This window comes from Taudactylus pleione, unplaced genomic scaffold (genome assembly GCF_031769625.1).
Source record: "Taudactylus pleione unplaced genomic scaffold, aTauple2 ptg000082l, whole genome shotgun sequence".
NCBI lineage: Eukaryota > Metazoa > Chordata > Amphibia > Anura > Myobatrachidae > Taudactylus > Taudactylus pleione.
The window spans coordinates 460,839-477,849 of NW_028284484.1; the positions used below are offsets into that span (position 1 = coordinate 460,839).

The following is a 17,011-nucleotide window of genomic DNA, read 5'->3' on the forward strand; positions in this document are numbered from 1 at the left end:
GGTAGACAAACGTTGTGTCCGCTTATCAACAGAGATTTAATGTGCTACCTTATATGAAAACTATTAGTTCTTTACAAGGCAACAATGATTAATCAATGATAAAATGCCGTTCTCTTAACAGCTGACAAGTAAATGCTGGCCTTCAATAGCCACCAATGTGTATTATCTAGTGATAAGTGCTGACATTTTGCGACATGGAAGTTGCCATGTTCTGAATTTGGAATCGTTTTATATATAAACAGCCAGAGCAATACAGATAGAGCTATTCCTGTCAAGAATAAAGTGTAGTAACAGCTGGTGTATCAAGGATCATATATGACACAGGTTCTCAAACTCGGTCCTCAGGACCCCAAACAGTTCATGTTTTCCAGGTCTCCTCACAGAATCACAAGTTAAATAATTAGCTCCACCTGTGGATCTTTTAAAATGAGTCAGTGAGTAATGTGCACCTGCTGGGTGACCTGCAAAACGTGTGGGGTTCTGAGGAACGAATTTGAGAACCACTGATATATGAATTGCATAAAATCAAGCTATAACCCAGAGATTCCCAAATCCTCAAGGCACCCTAATGGTCCATGTTTTAAGGATATCCATGGTTGAGCACAGATGGTTAAATCAAATTGACTGAGGTACTAATTAAGTCGCATGAGTTTGGTTACCTCTGCTATAACCTAACGGCGAGTATTTATATACGTTACCAACCACAAACATCCATATGTTAATTTCCACTTGTGATGCTTTTAATAACTTTCCCATCAACTAGTCCTTTTAAATTGTTAATGTAAACGAAAAAAAAAAAAATGTTTTTCTTCTTTTCTTGAGTATGTTGGTGTCAATTTTATCCTTCCACAATTTCACATGATGTTTAAAATGATGCCAAGTAATCTGTCTAAAGGTAATTTAACACCTATGCAACTTTAGTTTTCTTATCATAAAAACAGAATAGATGCATGAAAAATTGTTTCCCTGGTACCATTCCTACTTCATGTAGGGTCACGAGAATTATATGATACTCTATTTTTCTACTAAATATGTACTTTACAATTTCAAACATTATTGTGCTGAAATCAGAAATATATTCATGATAAATGCATAAAAAGGTGTACTTTTATTCCTGAGAACCAACAATGCTAACTGGTATGTTTCCTAAACACAGCTCATCCATGTGGATAATGCCTGAGAGCGTATCTTTGGATGTGTATAAGGTTATTTTGTGTACATGGGGTGTTCCGCTGAGGCTGCAGCCACCTTAAGTGACTGGTAAAATAGAGACCGTTGGGCCATATAATGCACAGAACTATCAGTACACACTGGAATTTTCCGGAATGCTGCCTTTAATCTTTTCCCTTTATAGGAAGCATAGTTTAGAGCTAGTACTTAATGACCGGGGCGTTTACTTAAGGATTGTATGGAGGCAGGAGAACATAGCAATCTTAGTACGACAAGGGACCAAGCAGTTGCAAAGGGCACCTAACTGACAGCAAGTAATGTAATAAGAGTGTGAGCCGATGCATGGACAATTTGCCAGTAAATTAAGTTCAAATACTATAGTATCTGTATGACTTTGGTGGCAACCCCAAAACAAGGCCCACCATGTCGTTAAAGGCGTGCGCTGATGATTCTGTTTTTTGCAAATCTAATATTACATTTCATGCTATTTAACACATGTAACTTGCTTTCTAGAACTTCTACTTTAATGAAATAAATAATGCACTTCACTTGCAGACAAAATGTCAATAATTAAATGGAGACACATTATTAAATCAAGTCAAGCAAATATCATCTCGGTGAAACACTGATCAATGCCTAGATCCCAAGGATAGCTTCACTATGAAATGTAGATGCCTTCGCAAGTCACATACACATTCTGCGTGCAGCTGCTGCCAAGGGACCCCTCTCAGTCTGCTTCTGCCCTTCCTTCCCCAGTCTCATGTTGTCAGCTAGGAATGGATTGGATCACGGCTTAATGTCTGGGCTGACATCATGTAAAGTTTTAGCCGCCTCATTAACACCCATCTGCATGCAGAGCAAATCATTAGGGCACAGAGGAGTGATGTCCCTGATAGCAATGAAAGGTTGGGCTAATGAGGCATTTTTATCCACTCAGTAGCCCTTCTCCTCCTCCCTCTCGCTACACTTTGACACTCCACAAACACATCACCTTGACAACTCTCCCTCCCTCCATCCACGCCCTCCACAAGCTTCGCAGCCCCCCCCCCGCCCGCCTTTTACAATCAGCTTTATGGAAGCGCAGTGGATGCCACTCACCCTTAGGAGACTCGCTTCTGGCTTTCTTGCTTTCCAGAGGGCACTCGCTATTACTGTTGGGAGAGCATTCTCTTTTCTTCCCTAGAAAGTGATCTGAAATAAAAGGGACAGTAAAAGAAAGGACATCAGTGAGAGACAATACATGCAATGAAGATGCAAAGCAATTAGTATCTTTTTCCATGTGCCGGTTTGTTGCCAGTGGCAGTAAAAGAGTTGAGCAGAAAAAAATATAACTGAGTACCGCAAGAGTCAACTGGCAGCATCGCCCCTAACACAAGTGCGTTTTCCGCTACCCCTGTGTGTGTGCACATCAGCCTGTGCTCACACAGAGAGCGGATCAATGAAAAGATTTCCAGCTATAAAAATATTGAATGCAGGTTATTCTTACTGAGATTCATCATCTGTCCCCCGTGTGTTTCCACAGCTTTCAAACCCTGTAACCGGGAGGAAGCCTGAGATTCTACTCAGCCTCCTTTCAAAACACTTCCCTGAAAGCTTTAGCCGTCTGCCCTAAGTATTCAGTGGACTCCCTATACTCTGTCTCCTCTGGTCCCTGGCTGTCTCGCTGTCTTCGCAACAGTCTCGCCTGCTCTGCCTGCCTGTCTCTCCCACCTCTCGGCGCTGCTGCTTGTGGATGCTACAGAAACATCAGACTCTTTTTGCATTAGTGAAGCTCTACGAGCCAACGCAAATAACTAATATACAATTACAGCATCCCCTGCACAGATTTCCAATCAATACCCTCCTATTATGTGGCTGGGGGAGGCTGGGAGCCTGAATACTGCTGCACGCGGCAGGAAGGAAGAGGCTGGCTGTCATTGGAAGCTTCAAATTCTCATCTATCAAGGGCTTGTTACAGAATAGATGCAGCATCTTACAGGAACAAGCATCCTCCAGTATAAGAGCTTGCAGTGTGTGAGGAGAGTTGCGTACGGTGCACACCAATTATAAAATGTTGTTGTATATTCATAAGCAGAGTACTATCTTTCTGAATTATCAGATGCAGGGGAATCATGGCCATATTATGTTGGGACACTCCAAAGAAATCCATAGAGATTAATTTACCTCCATGACCTACATTTTTCAGGTGTTTAAACCATTTTTTTTTTTTTTTATAAAGGGTGGGGGGGAGAGATTACAGTGCCTGTCTGAATTAACTCAAGCAAATTCCCAGTTGCCCTTCAGACTGTCATAGAACTACAGCTTCCATCATGCTCCAGCCTTGGTTGGGGTTGTACATAAAACCACCCAGCTAATGAGCCATGGTGGGCCATCTCTACAGGATACAGCTCGTGATAAAAGGCAGGCAGACAAGCACAGGCAAAGTTTGTACAAAGTCACAGACAGTATGCTTGGTCACGAATTCTGCAAACACGAACACTGGCAAGTCTCCATGTAACCTTCAGCCTACGCTGCTGCCAGGAACGTTACAGACAATTAAGGGCAGGAACCTACAGGCTCAGAGCCTGAGCCAGGACCTACCCACACACAGACACACTCTCCCCCTACTAGCACAAACAGAGACAGTTTCCAAGCTTACAGTGCTACACATCTCTGTGCACAAATACATTTACAGACAAACTGCCCAAGACTCGGAGTTAGGTAGCAGGCACCATTTCTTTACAAGCGCCAAACCAATATACTCCTGATACTTAAATGAACATCCTAATTTAAGGATGTATACATTCTATACATAATCTCTAGTATTGGTTTCCAGTTTAATTCAATATATGCATATCTGATGGAGGATAATGAATGATGTCAAAATTATACAGACAATCTTTGGCTACCCAGGCATACATGGGTCATTTCTGGATAACCGGAGACTTGAGATACCTGAAGGAGTGTGGGCCTTGAACACAGGGGTAATATGGGAGTTCACAGTTTAATAAAACTTACAACCACATACTGTACTCCTCTATGAGGTCCGAAGATATTACAGAAGTCAGTGGCTGGGATGAAAAATAATATAGATTTGTTAGAATTCTCCAAGTCATGCCATCCCTGCTGGCAAACAATTTGTAAAATGCCAACAAGGAAATACGGCAGAGATGGGTCAGAAAGACTTGTGGTCTGATCTCTGCTAGGAGGTACTGTATGAATGGGACAAACCAACCACTACGCACTAGCCAGGAAGCTCCATTCCCACCATGAACGTGGGAGGCCTGTCAGCAGCAGGGACTGGCCATCTTGTCAGGATGAATGGGAAGTACAATGGTACACATGCTACAGGTATCTCAGGCAATAACCTGCCTCCCTCTAAAGGATCTCAAAAGAGGGTGAAAATCTCAAACAGAATAATCTAAGGTACACTGCAAAAGTAACAAACATAACAATAAGGAAACAGATGTACTCATGTGACCTAGCCACGGGGCTGACCTTAATCCCATCAAAAATCTGTGGCAAGACCTCAAATGTGCTGTCCATCACTGCTCCCCAACTAACCTGACCCAACTTTACCAATTTCATAGTGTGGACTGGCCAAATGTTGAGTATTGACATCTACTTATTCAATTCTAATTTTTTTTTTATTATTATTATTTTTGTTTATCATTGTTATTCTTTTTTTTCATTGGGGGAGAGCTAATTAGATGTGCGACTCAAATATAACGTCAGCCCATGCCTTCCCGTTCCTTGTAGTTTGTCAGTTCCTATAACTATTTATGCAGCAGCTTCTCTTTTATCTAAAGTGTATCAGTTGTATACAGATGGTAGAAACAGCCAATGCATTGCTGGGTCAACATGCATACAAATTCAGTCTATCAATTCACTTGGAACCAATGACATGAAGAATTTCTCTCACTGATAGTCAAAAATATTAATTCAACCTGCTGATGGTTAACTGTACATTACCCATTAGTGAGTGTAGATCAGGGATGGGGAACCTCAGGCCCGGGGGCCGTATAAGGCCCCCTGAATCACTTGGTCTGGCCCTCTGAGCTTCTTTCTGCTAGCCTAATCTGGCCAGCAGGGTGCCTAGAATGGCACCCTGAAGCCTGAATCTATGAAGCGGTGCCGTCTGGAGAGTCTTTAGGATACTTCAGACGGTCACACTGCTGCCCTTACAGCTCCCCGGAGCATCCTGATGATGCTCCAGGCATTGCTGTAATCACTTGCGATTGTCGTCCCACCCCTGTGTGATATTACACGGAGGGGTCGTGGCCTGCACCGGGCCCGTGAATGTTATATATATCAATATGGCCCTCGGCAGAATAAAGGTTCCCCACCCCTGGTGTAGATGATGGGTAACATGCAGTAATGTAATGTTCATATACATACACTGTAACACAGCAACACACATTTCCCATGCTGCATACATTTTCTTTTGCAGTAGGATACATAGAAGCAACACACACCTTGATGACTACACTTCTTCCTATTGGTGCCCAGGCTACAATCTCCTAACAGCTTGTGTTTATTGGCTTGTGGTGCAGCAGATGTGTGTGGGATCTGGGTAGGAACTGACTCAGTTCTGCTGTGCCACCATCTCCAGAATGATTTATTGAATTGGCCCTGGTATTGCCACATGAATATATGTTTTGGAGCCCAGCTATGACAGATTACAGAGCAGTTAATACATCATGAGCACACACATGAATTAATGCACAATGCGGTCACAGATATACTGCTGGTTCTAAAGTGCTCAGATAGTGGACACTAAAGAATCTCAGCAGCAACATGTCTCTTATTCAATGTAATTTAAACTAGTCACCGAATATTTGCCACTGTAGCCCAATTGGGTACATTTATCGTAAAAAATTATATAAACTACCAAATGTCAATGCTTTTACTTGACCCAAGGAGAGCAAGGTGTTTATCTTGGTTTTGTCTATGTTATTAACTATGCCATTTACTATTTGCACCCTACCTCAAGTTAAATGTGCTTTTTTCAGTTGTTGTTGCAGCCGATATATATAGCTAGCCCAGAATTCATAGCTTCATCCTCACCCCAGAGCGCTATGTTCCATCCACAGATGAATAATGCTTACACTGAACCCTACAAGGAGCTGTTATGAAGCTATGCTCCGTGTTTGTTACTGCGTAAGCCTTATGGCTGCCTGCGAGATAAGCCAAAGGTTGGTGCACAGATTGCAGATATGGGAAAGCATTCAATTAGGGATAAACCTCTCCAAGGGATGAGCCTACTCCAGATTTGAATTTAAAAAGAGAGAAACAGTTTTAAGAACACTGGTGTTCCCATTTAATAAGGCTTTTACATAACAGTGGAGGGTTTTTTTTTATTTTTTTTACACACAAGCATATATTATATTACTTATTATACTAGAGTAACATTACTACCACTCAGCTACATTGTTTGAAATGCAATCATAATAGGGAGGTATTCAATTGTTTTAGCGAGCCCGATCTCCCGTCTAAAGTGCCTGGAGATCGTGGGGTGCTATTCAACTGTTGCCTGTTTTCGCACTGATCGCGCCCATAGAGGTCGGGTTTAGCCGCGTAAAACGGCTACCACCGACCAAAGTGCTGGGCGCGATCGAGAAAAGTGCCTTTTGGACGACCACACAGGTTTGTTTTCACTCATTTGGTGTGAGCTGAAATGGTGCACCGGCAGCTGATCGCGCCCGTCGGCGCGTAGGGGGGTGAAACCATGGAATTCCGCCCATACCATAATCTCCAAGCTTTCCCTGACTTAAGCTACTGTATTACAGGGGAAAGCTCTTCTGAGGAATCAGAGAAAACTGGAAATAGTAACAAATCAAAATTAACCCATTACACACGCACAGTAGAGGGTGAAGCAATATTCACGTTGTGATGGATTCCTCTGTGTGCGTGCTTGCTAATCAATCGCCGCTCTGGCGCATGCACAATGACACACAATCGCTCCACTTGCGTGAAACATCGACTTTGCGTCCGGACAAGAATCAGGACTAAAGTACCTCAATCCTCAGTGATCTTACTAGTTACTAGTATATTGACAGGCTTCATTCTCATCATTATTACTTTCATCTACAAAATGACTGCCTCCAGTGTGTGAATGGCAGTTTGCCATAAAAGGGATAGAAATAATCACACCATAGAAGTGATAAAAGGCATATTTTTGTAAATACCTAAAATAATGAAAACAAACAAAACAAAAAAATAAGTACTTTTTTTGTTCATTTGTAATCTTTCCAGAAATTTATATTGGCAGCAGCCATCTTTATTTTTTATCTATGATAAATGTTAGCTCCTCACTGGCACAATAACGATAAGCATCCATGAAACAGCAAGCATGATCTCCAAGTAGCTGTTCCCTGATACTGACCCATGCAACAAATATACTTCATCATCATCATTGGACATAAAATGGAGACAATGGGGCTAATTCTAAGATGGGCAGATCTCTGTGCACGGACGCAAATTGCGAGTTTTTCCGCCATGTGCACCTGCGCAGGTGCACATTTACACAATTTTTGCGAATGTCTGTTGAACGTTACTTGGCCAGATCGGTCTTTCCGGGAAATTGGGCAGTGACAATGCGATCACAAGGCGACGCCCTGACTTGAGGGAGTGACATGGCAGTGTTGTGCCGTGTATGTAAAGCTCCTTGTGATTCTGAGTCATGCGTACAGAGAAAGGAAGCCTATTACTTACAGACCTCTTGCACCTAGCATGAGGTTGGCGTCAACTCAATGGTCAGCAAGGCTTTCCGCTTGCAGCTGCATGGACCCTTGCATTAGCATAAGATAGAAAATCTGGCTTCTGCCACTGTCCACAAATAAAACACCTTTGCGTCATACACAGAATCAGCCCCAACGCCTAGATGTGGCAAACAGAAGTTAGCTGCAACTTTGTTCTACATATCCATCTATTAGGCGCATTGCCTCACTCCCCAACATGACTTATCTTTATGTCTTCTTCAGTCTACTCTCTGCGTCCAATGCATTTTTATGCTCTTATTCCTGTGATCTAGCCTCAGCCACCTATCCCCTTCCCCGGTCTCTTGCCACCATGTTTTTCTCTCCGTACATTCTCTACATGCTATTAAGGAACAAGCTGCAGGGAAACTACAGCTGCAGGAGCAGCATTAGAAGACGGAGGCTGCATGTCTTGCCTGTGCCCAGCTAATGAGGCAGCACTTAGGCCGGCCATACACAGTGCGATGAGGCAACGGGGGATCCGACGTCCGACATATCGGGCAGTCTGCACACACGGTGCGATCTGGTGGCCACCCGCCCGATATGCCGGCTCCCCCCTCCCTCACCCGCATAGCAATACATAGGATCGCACATCGCATCCCCTGATTGCATGGTTCTGCAGGGACGATCAGGCCATGTGATGCACGACCCCACGGGAGCGCGCTTTGCACGAAATCAGGCCCATACACAGTGCGATATCGTACCAATCCATCGGATCGGCTATTTTATCACACCGTGTATGGGCCGCATTAGCTACACTGACTTTAGAGAGCTCTGCCACTGAGGGAGCCCATCACCATGTTAAACTCTCCAAGTGCACAGGCCGCAGCTTGGCATGAGTCACAGCTCAGATGGGCCCTATGTCTCCTGTCCATTACACATCTGTCGGCGCAGACTTCTTAATTCCTTTCTCTTATTCCCTTAATCTGTCATCTTCATCAGGCTGGGGAAGTGGCAGCCAGCAAACCAGGGCTCCCACACGATCAATCTCCACATTACAGCTGACAGAATGGTGCTAATAACTTATTGATCTAATGTTTGCCGAGCCCCACTGGGGCTGAAGAGCTGCCACTGATTGGCTCGGAGAGCGGAGACGGTGCCCAGAGCAAAGCGGAAAGCTTTCAAACTGTCTTCTTCCTGAGGACCACAGAGAGAACGGTGGGAGAGGAGAGGATAGGAGGAGGGGGTAACCCATAGAAGGTGGGGAGGCAATGGGAGATGGAAAATAATAATAAAATACAGGGCACAGGTAACATACACTGGGTAAGTAATAATAGAGGACAAAAAAAAAAAAACAGCAAAAAAACAAAACAATGAAAGGAAAAAGCAGTTAAGTAAATATACAGAACGCGTGACATATGCTGGTCTTAAGGTGTGAATCTAATAAATTACACTCATATTAAGGTGGTGAGGGTGTTTAAGAAAACCGCATGGGTTAAAGGAGCGGAAAATAATGACATTCAGGAAGTGTTTGAGTCACAGTGCCATGGTGGAAAGTGTACAGAGGGGTACGGATCGATATGAAAACACTCCCCTATGAGACCAGCAGCACAGCACAGGCTCATTACAAGCTGGGGGGTCCTGCTGCCTGTGGCCTGAGAACTAAGTGTGGGGGAGATGGAGGTTCTGGCCTCCTATCTCCCTGGTGAATCACAAACGATTGTACAGTTAACCCATGAGATGCTCTAGTAAAACCATTTATATCTAATTTGGTATGTATACAATATTACCTGTTACAGGTTCAATGTCACATACATGCACACACTTACTAATTGTAAATAAATAGCCACAAATACTGTACATTCACACACTTCCAGACTTACATGTACAAGTCTCACACACAACGCAGACTAATACATGCACACAACTATGCATGTGCACACACAAGGAGTCACATACATGGACACACCTTAAGGCACATACATGGACAAACCTTAGTCTGTTGTGTTACAGCCATATACACATATTTACAGAATGTAACATGTAGACAAATGTATACAGTATATACGTACACAGCCTCATACATTAAGGTAACAGATTATATATATATATATATATATATATATATATCACACGCACTGTCTTGTCGATTTTACAGCGTAGGAATGGAATACATATATGATTCTACTATACATGACACATACACCATGCAAATGAATTGACTTTAGACTGGTGTTGAGTATATTTGTGTGTGATTTAAAAGTGACATCCGCTTAATGTATTTCAGTAGACTATGTGTAATATCCACAAAGGTGGTCACACACAGACACAACTGACCACAACCTGTTCCATGGCAGGAACTATGTGAAAATTGTCCTAAAACTATCAGGAAGGCAAGAAGGAAACTGGATTACAGCTCATTCTTTCCAAGACTGAACTTAGCAAAGAGGTGGGTGCAGCTGCTCGCCCAGCAAGCAAGCAGGGGGTTAGGGGTTGGCAGGGCCTTGACAGCAGGAGAAAGGAAGCGATTAGAACGTGGAAGGCGAGAGTATGAGGTCGGCGTTACCTCGCACCCTGTCAATTCTACACAGCAACATTGCCGACAGGAGAACATAAGGCGGGGGTGGTGTGTGTGCTGGGAGAGACAAGTGACGTGTACTCTGAAAGACATGAAGGGGCACAGCGGGCAGAGACAGACATACAGTTACCAACCTGCAGAGGGAGGGTTTCAGAGACACACAGGCAGGGTGACAGCTCCTGCCTCCTGTAAGCAGCACCTTGAATGCTGTGCAAACCTCAAGGATCTAACCACAAAGCCATTAATAAGTCCTCAGCCAGAGAGCTCTGCTGTCAGCACCAATCCCAACCCATTAGGAGGGAAGGGGCTGCCAGCACACGCTGTCTCCTAATACTCACTCTCGCATGGTTACAATGGTGAAAATCTCCTGCTCGTTTCTATTAGTATCTTCTCAGTCTGACAGCCACAGCCGAGTCCCTGCAGCAAACTCTGTCACTACAGTGTCCGGTATAAACTTTACTCCTGCCGACATCCTTACTGCTCAACCCTCCCTGCTGTGTCTGTCTCAGCGGTGCACGGTCTCCCGTGTCAGTCTCTCTCCGCTGTGCTGCAGTGTGCAGCGAGGTGAGCGGCCGGTGAGGCTGCACGTCCAGACCCAGGTGAGCCTTCCATGCCTACTGCTGCCACGCTGACTGCACAGAGGGGAGCAGCCCTCCCTACAGGTCTCGCCGGGCTCAGGGGTGACAGCACACAGAAGTCATGGAGAATGGCTGTCACATCATCTGCACTGAGGGGAAATAGAAATCTTTCATATTGAATTTAAATTGCAAGAGCTGCTAGTCCAACCTGAACACAAGAGAATAATTATATCCCTAATATCTCACTATCTATATATAAAAGGTATATACAACACACACAAACCGTAGAGCCCAGTACTTTTGCAAATATGAATCAAAGCCCTGGTGATGTCATACAGGGACCAGAACTTTGCAAAAATTTGCAAAAAAAAAAAAAAAAAGATGGCACAGGAACTTATTTGAAAAAAACAAAAAGACAAATGTATTAATATATACAGCAAATAGTGATATGGATGTTTCAGCTGATACATCCACTTTCCTCAGGCTGCTTGTCACAGAACAGACTCCTTTTTTTGTGAGTGTTTATATGTATGTATGTATGTATGTATGTATGTATGTATACATGGCTGTAAAGGGGTGCAGCTGAGGTGGCCCATCTTCCTTGCCAACGTTACGTGTGTTATATAAATTTTTCACCATTGGGCAGTACATAAGGGCCCTTACAAACTTTTGCTATGGGGCATTCAAATGCCTAGTTACGTACGTGTGTGTGTATGTGTATATGTATGTGCACACAATATATGTACATACACCCATTTCTTTATATGCCTGGGATGGTAAAACACACATCTATCCTCTTTCCATAGGATACAATTGAATGCAGTGCCATCTCATATGTATGACCACTGAAAATAAACCCTTTTCTTCATACTAGAATGACATTCCTGAGCAGCCCAGAACAAAATACAAAATGGAATATTTAAACCAATACATTGAAGCAGGACCGTAACTAGGGTAGTGCGAGCTGTGCCACCACAGAGGGCACCGCAGGACAGGGGGCGCTGTTCGAACCTTTACATTTTCTGTTTATAATCATTCTCACTTGTAGTTTCCTCTTATTTTATCCCCAGCATCTCCTGGCCTCACCATCTTTTCCCTGGCCCTTCCCTATGAGGACATGCCTCTTTTTCGGGTTAGTTTTGTCCCCATTTGAAAAATAGGGGGAGTGCCAAAGCTCTTTCTGGCAAAGGGCACCAAAAAGTCTAGTTACGGCTCTGCATTGAAGTATATAAAGGTGGGGTGGACATGGGACACAAACAAACCTTAAAGAGCCAAATACAGTAAAACTGGTAAAGGATGAATTGCCCACTGTAGGTGGGTTCATATTAGTAGAGGCTCAAAAATAGAAGGTGTCAAAAATAAATCTCAGTGCCAGACCTCCCCCTCTCTGCAAGTGACATCACAATGTACATCGCCCTTGGGCTTCAGGTTATCATGTGCTACTTAATTCAACATTAAAACAAACATACTGTGCAGCTGTGGGCTCACAGGTGAGACCAGGATATCCTGTATCACCATTAACCCTGTCAGTGTCTTGCTATCTTTTTAGCTAACAAATCATCCCCTGGTTGCATTTCAGTATATCCTGTAGGGAAAGGCATTGTACATTGTTATACAGGTGTTCAATTTACAATAAAAGGCAAATTAGGACCTGAGTTTCATATAGGTTGCACTAGCATACATTCAAAATATCTTCAGAGCCAAACATGCACATATGGATTACCATCAGCTGTAAGTAAATGCACTGTAACTGCCCTTTTGTAGAAATCTCGTTATGCTCAGTAATGACTTTGGAACTGGGCAGATCAAATTATGCAGCAGGAAAAGCTTAATTCTACTAAGAAAATTCCAAGTGCTAATGTACATGCGTCTATTAATATACCTTTTCCTAGAACAGTTTGCATCTTCAAAACAAGTGATGCTTTGATTAAAGTCACTTTCCGCTAACAAGTGTAGTGCTGTAAGAAAAACGTTTACATGCATGCTATCTGCAGATTCTAAAGAGAATTAACCAAGACGTATATATCAGTAACCTATAGCCTTCTATCTCTACCATTTTACATGATCCTCAAATGCAGGTGCAGGTGAAAATATATACATAGATCTGAATAACTTCTAAACACATATATTCAAGTACAATATATTGCTTCGTATGTATAAAACTGATTAACTTAATTAAATTATAAAATAAAATTGCATGCACTTATAATTATGAAATAACGTCATTGATAAAAACTAAAATACATTATTTATCTCCGTTTTAAAAGACCCTAAAAGCCACTATTAAAACAAATCACCACTATCCCACACATACAACTGAGATGGCAATTTACAAGACAGCACATTACCCGAATGGCAACAGATCTTCAGTGCGTATTTCAGAGGAGTCGGGGTTAAAGAGACAGGTGTCTGCAAACACAGGGCCATAAGAAATGGGACAGGTATTAGGGGGAGGGCAGTTGCAGTGTTTCTCTCTCTCACTGTGGGCAAGACGAATTAGCTAAAGTGGATGGCTAGGATTGTGCCTGTTTACAGAGACACCTCGAGCCGCTTAAAGAGGCTTCTAAATCTGTGTTTAATGTGCAAACCTGCAGCTTTCTGGCCTGCCTTTGTCAGGGAGCCAGGGCTGTTTCATCCCTTTGTATGTCTTCTCCAATTAAGATTAAAGTGAGCCCTGTTCTCAGCTCATCCCTCTCTCTCCAGATAAAACCTCTGAGCTCCAGCCAGCAGTGCACCTTGAGTCTTATCACCTACTAATCTCATCCTTCCTACAGATAACAGGCACTTTCTGCTCACACAACCATTTCCCTCCTGTTATATAGAACATCCCCAACATGAGGGGAGCACTGACGTACTCATAGTTCATGTAGGAACTAATCCAGCATTTACTTCTGAATCTTGGAACAACATAAAGCACATACGCCGATGGGTTGTTATGCAGATAATAGGTGTGAGTACTGTAGTAAAGGATGACTAGGAATTACGAGCAAGATCATTTCTATAAAAGAGCTATTCCTAAAATTCACAAATATCTATATACAGTATATACATATATTCAAATAGACGCGAAAAGCCGTAATAGGTGAAAAAGTTTTGCCAATTACCACTTTTCGCCTGTTTGTGTTTTGTCTCGAAATTCAATTCCAGGACTGTTTTGCCTAGGCAGAAACTCAATGCACTGTAACAGGCGGAAAAGTTTCTCCAATGAATGGCAGGAGAAAAAAATGCAAAATCTCTATTTTGGGGTGCAAATGTGGAGAATTAATTCAGAACCCTTTGGACACCCCCCCCCCAAAGGACAAATCAGCCCCCCATAAATTAAAAACATTACATCAGAACACCCCAAAAAGGGTAATTTTTGGGCCGAAAATGAAAAAAGTGGGGGCTGTTTGGATGGGGCAGGTGTTTTTAAGATCGCAGGTGCATGCAGCAGGTTGATTTTTCACATTTTTTCAAAGTGCACTTTAGAAACACAAAAGCATCCACTTTCAAGTACCCCAAATTTTTCACCAAAAAAATACTGTTTTCTATCATTCTTCAACACTTTTACAAATATGCTTCTAGAAAGCTTTTAATTCAAATTAAGGACACAAAGTACGTTTATTAGGGCTAATAGTACACATCTGTAATGATTTCCGGTGTCAGTGCATCTTATTTTGGAGTACAGACTGACTCCCCCAATCTATTCAGTACTTTCCGCCTGTTATGCATTCGCCTATTTGCATTTTCGCCTGTCCTGCAATTGAATAGGGTGAAACGCGGGGACGCGCATGCCGCGAATTCGCCTCTCAAACAGGCAAATACGGCGGAAAGTACAACAGTCTAATTGAATCCGGCCCATGATGTGCTACCCTGAAGGTAGCAGACTCATCCCTTATTCTATATGCAGGTAAATAGGAAGCATATTAACCTCATGAACTCTGCATTCAGAATTCTGCCCCGATTGACAGCCACATGCCCACAACTGTCCCATGTCATCCGTTACAGACTTATGTCCAAACAAAACAGCCTTGTAGCTACATAAGTTGCATGCCCACAGACTGTAGCCATATGCCCACATTAATAACCTCACGCACACTACTCTCCCATGCCCTCAATTAAAGCTTTGCCCAGTCCTTATGTCCGTCAGATTCATCCCCAATTTGATGTCATTTAGAGCCTCATTTAGACTTAAGGAGTACCAGATAGAATAGATGATTGGGGGGGCAGAGAGATTTAAGGCACACATCCACTAACAGACTTCAGTCTGACTGCACAATTATGACATTGTAATCGTGTAGTCGTTTCCTGTGCTGTGCCTACACTGAACGATCAGTTGTTCAGTGTAGGCACATCAATCATCCACTACCAAGCTCAACCTGATGTTATGGGCAGGTTGTACAGCATTTTCGTGCAATGATTGATTTCGGAAACGACCAGCGGGAGCGCACATCGCTGTTAGTTTCAGACATAAAAGTGCACAATTTGTGTGTTGATTACTGAGCGATTGCACGATTACGATGTCGTAATCAGGCAATCGCTCAGTATTATCGCTAAGTGGATGTGTACCTTTAGAGTTGGGAGGGGGACACGTCTTAGTTGATCTGAAAATTAAGCTGGCCAGTACTTGTGTGCTAGTAGAGATTTAAATTCTGTGGCACTCTTCTGAAATGAGGTAACCGGTCAGGTTTGCTTCCTTCTTGAGATATAAAGGGAACCCAGACATGTATAGGTGCAGTTGTGCTGGTAGAGTTACCGTAAGAGTCTTTCTGGATATAAATACTAATCAAACACTCTAATACCCCATTTACACCAAAATCCCAGGTCTGTCCCAAGATTTGGAACACAGGACCTGATTCAGACCTGTTAGCTAGGCTGAGTTTGCATGTAGCCAGCCGATGTTTGCAATGTGCGCATGCGTATAAGACGCAGCGTGCGAACTAGTCCATGCGATCGGGAAGAGTTCACTCGCAGCGCATAGCCACCTCGCTAGAATGAGTGACAGGACGAGCCGTTTGTGGGCGGCGACAGGGGATGGTCGTTTCAAACGGGGGTGTGGTGGTGCGAACGCAGGTGTATCTGAGCGTCTTAACGCCATCTCAGAGGCGTGCATAATTAAGAAGCAGCGTCATCATACACGTCACATCACTGAATTACACAGTGAAGCACAAGCAGTGCTTGTGGTAGGGTATGGTCAGCCACAAGTGCTGCGTATGAATTCGATGTTACCGTTTGTTGCCTATACTTCCTGGAGATGACGTGGGAAAGTGGGCGTCTTAAGACAGGCTGGTGGGCATCTAGATACACACCGCGATCGCACGTCAAGACATAGCGGGCGTGCTAATGCCTTGCCGTGCGATCGCAGGATTTGCATACTTTGGTTGCGTGTGAACGCAGCTAGCGAACGGGTCTGAATCAAACCCACAGTTCCAAGACGAGTCAGACACGGGGTTTACCCCATTCCCACTATGGCGCCCACTGGTGCAGTGCCAGCGCTTGGTGGTGTCATCACCAAGCGCCGGAAACGCAAGCTCTCCCCTAAACGCTAGACTGGAGCGGACCGGTAACAGGGGAGGACCATACGGGGAGGCTGTACCACTTCATATTTCTCCTTAGATTGTAAGCTCGCGAGTAGGGTCCTTTTATCTATCTGTCATTACCCAGTCTTGTTTTAGTACTGTTTTGTTCCCAATTGTAAAGTGCAATGCAATATGCTGCGGTTATATAAATAAAATGTTAAATCTAGATACCAACTCATACTTGCCAACTCTCCCTCATTGTCAGGCAGACTCCCTGAAATAGTAGCAATATCCCTGTCTCCCTGAAGAGTCCAGCAATCTCCCTGATTGCACCTCACCCCCATTATGAAGCTGTCAAATAAAAAAAACCCTGAGATATATACATTCAAATGGGATCATTAGTATAATTTCCCTGCATCGGTTAAAAGACACAATGGGCCTGATTCAGACCCGGACGCTAAGAAACGTTCACTCGTAGCTGCCAATGGTTCGCATTGTGCGTATGCATCG

At 43.4% G+C, this 17,011-nt stretch overlaps 1 protein-coding gene across 2 annotated transcripts in view; it reads right to left on the reverse strand.

The window, feature by feature from the left end:
* The window catches only part of SAMD11 (sterile alpha motif domain containing 11), a 199,506-nt gene that overhangs the window by 41,476 nt on the left and 141,019 nt on the right, over window positions 1-17,011 (reverse strand). For both annotated transcript variants that reach the window (XM_088468169.1, XM_088468168.1), the window contains exon 6: window positions 2,269-2,361. In XM_088468169.1, coding sequence (XP_088324295.1) covers window positions 2,269-2,361 — 93 coding nt within the window. The remainder of the gene's footprint in view (window positions 1-2,268; window positions 2,362-17,011) is intronic.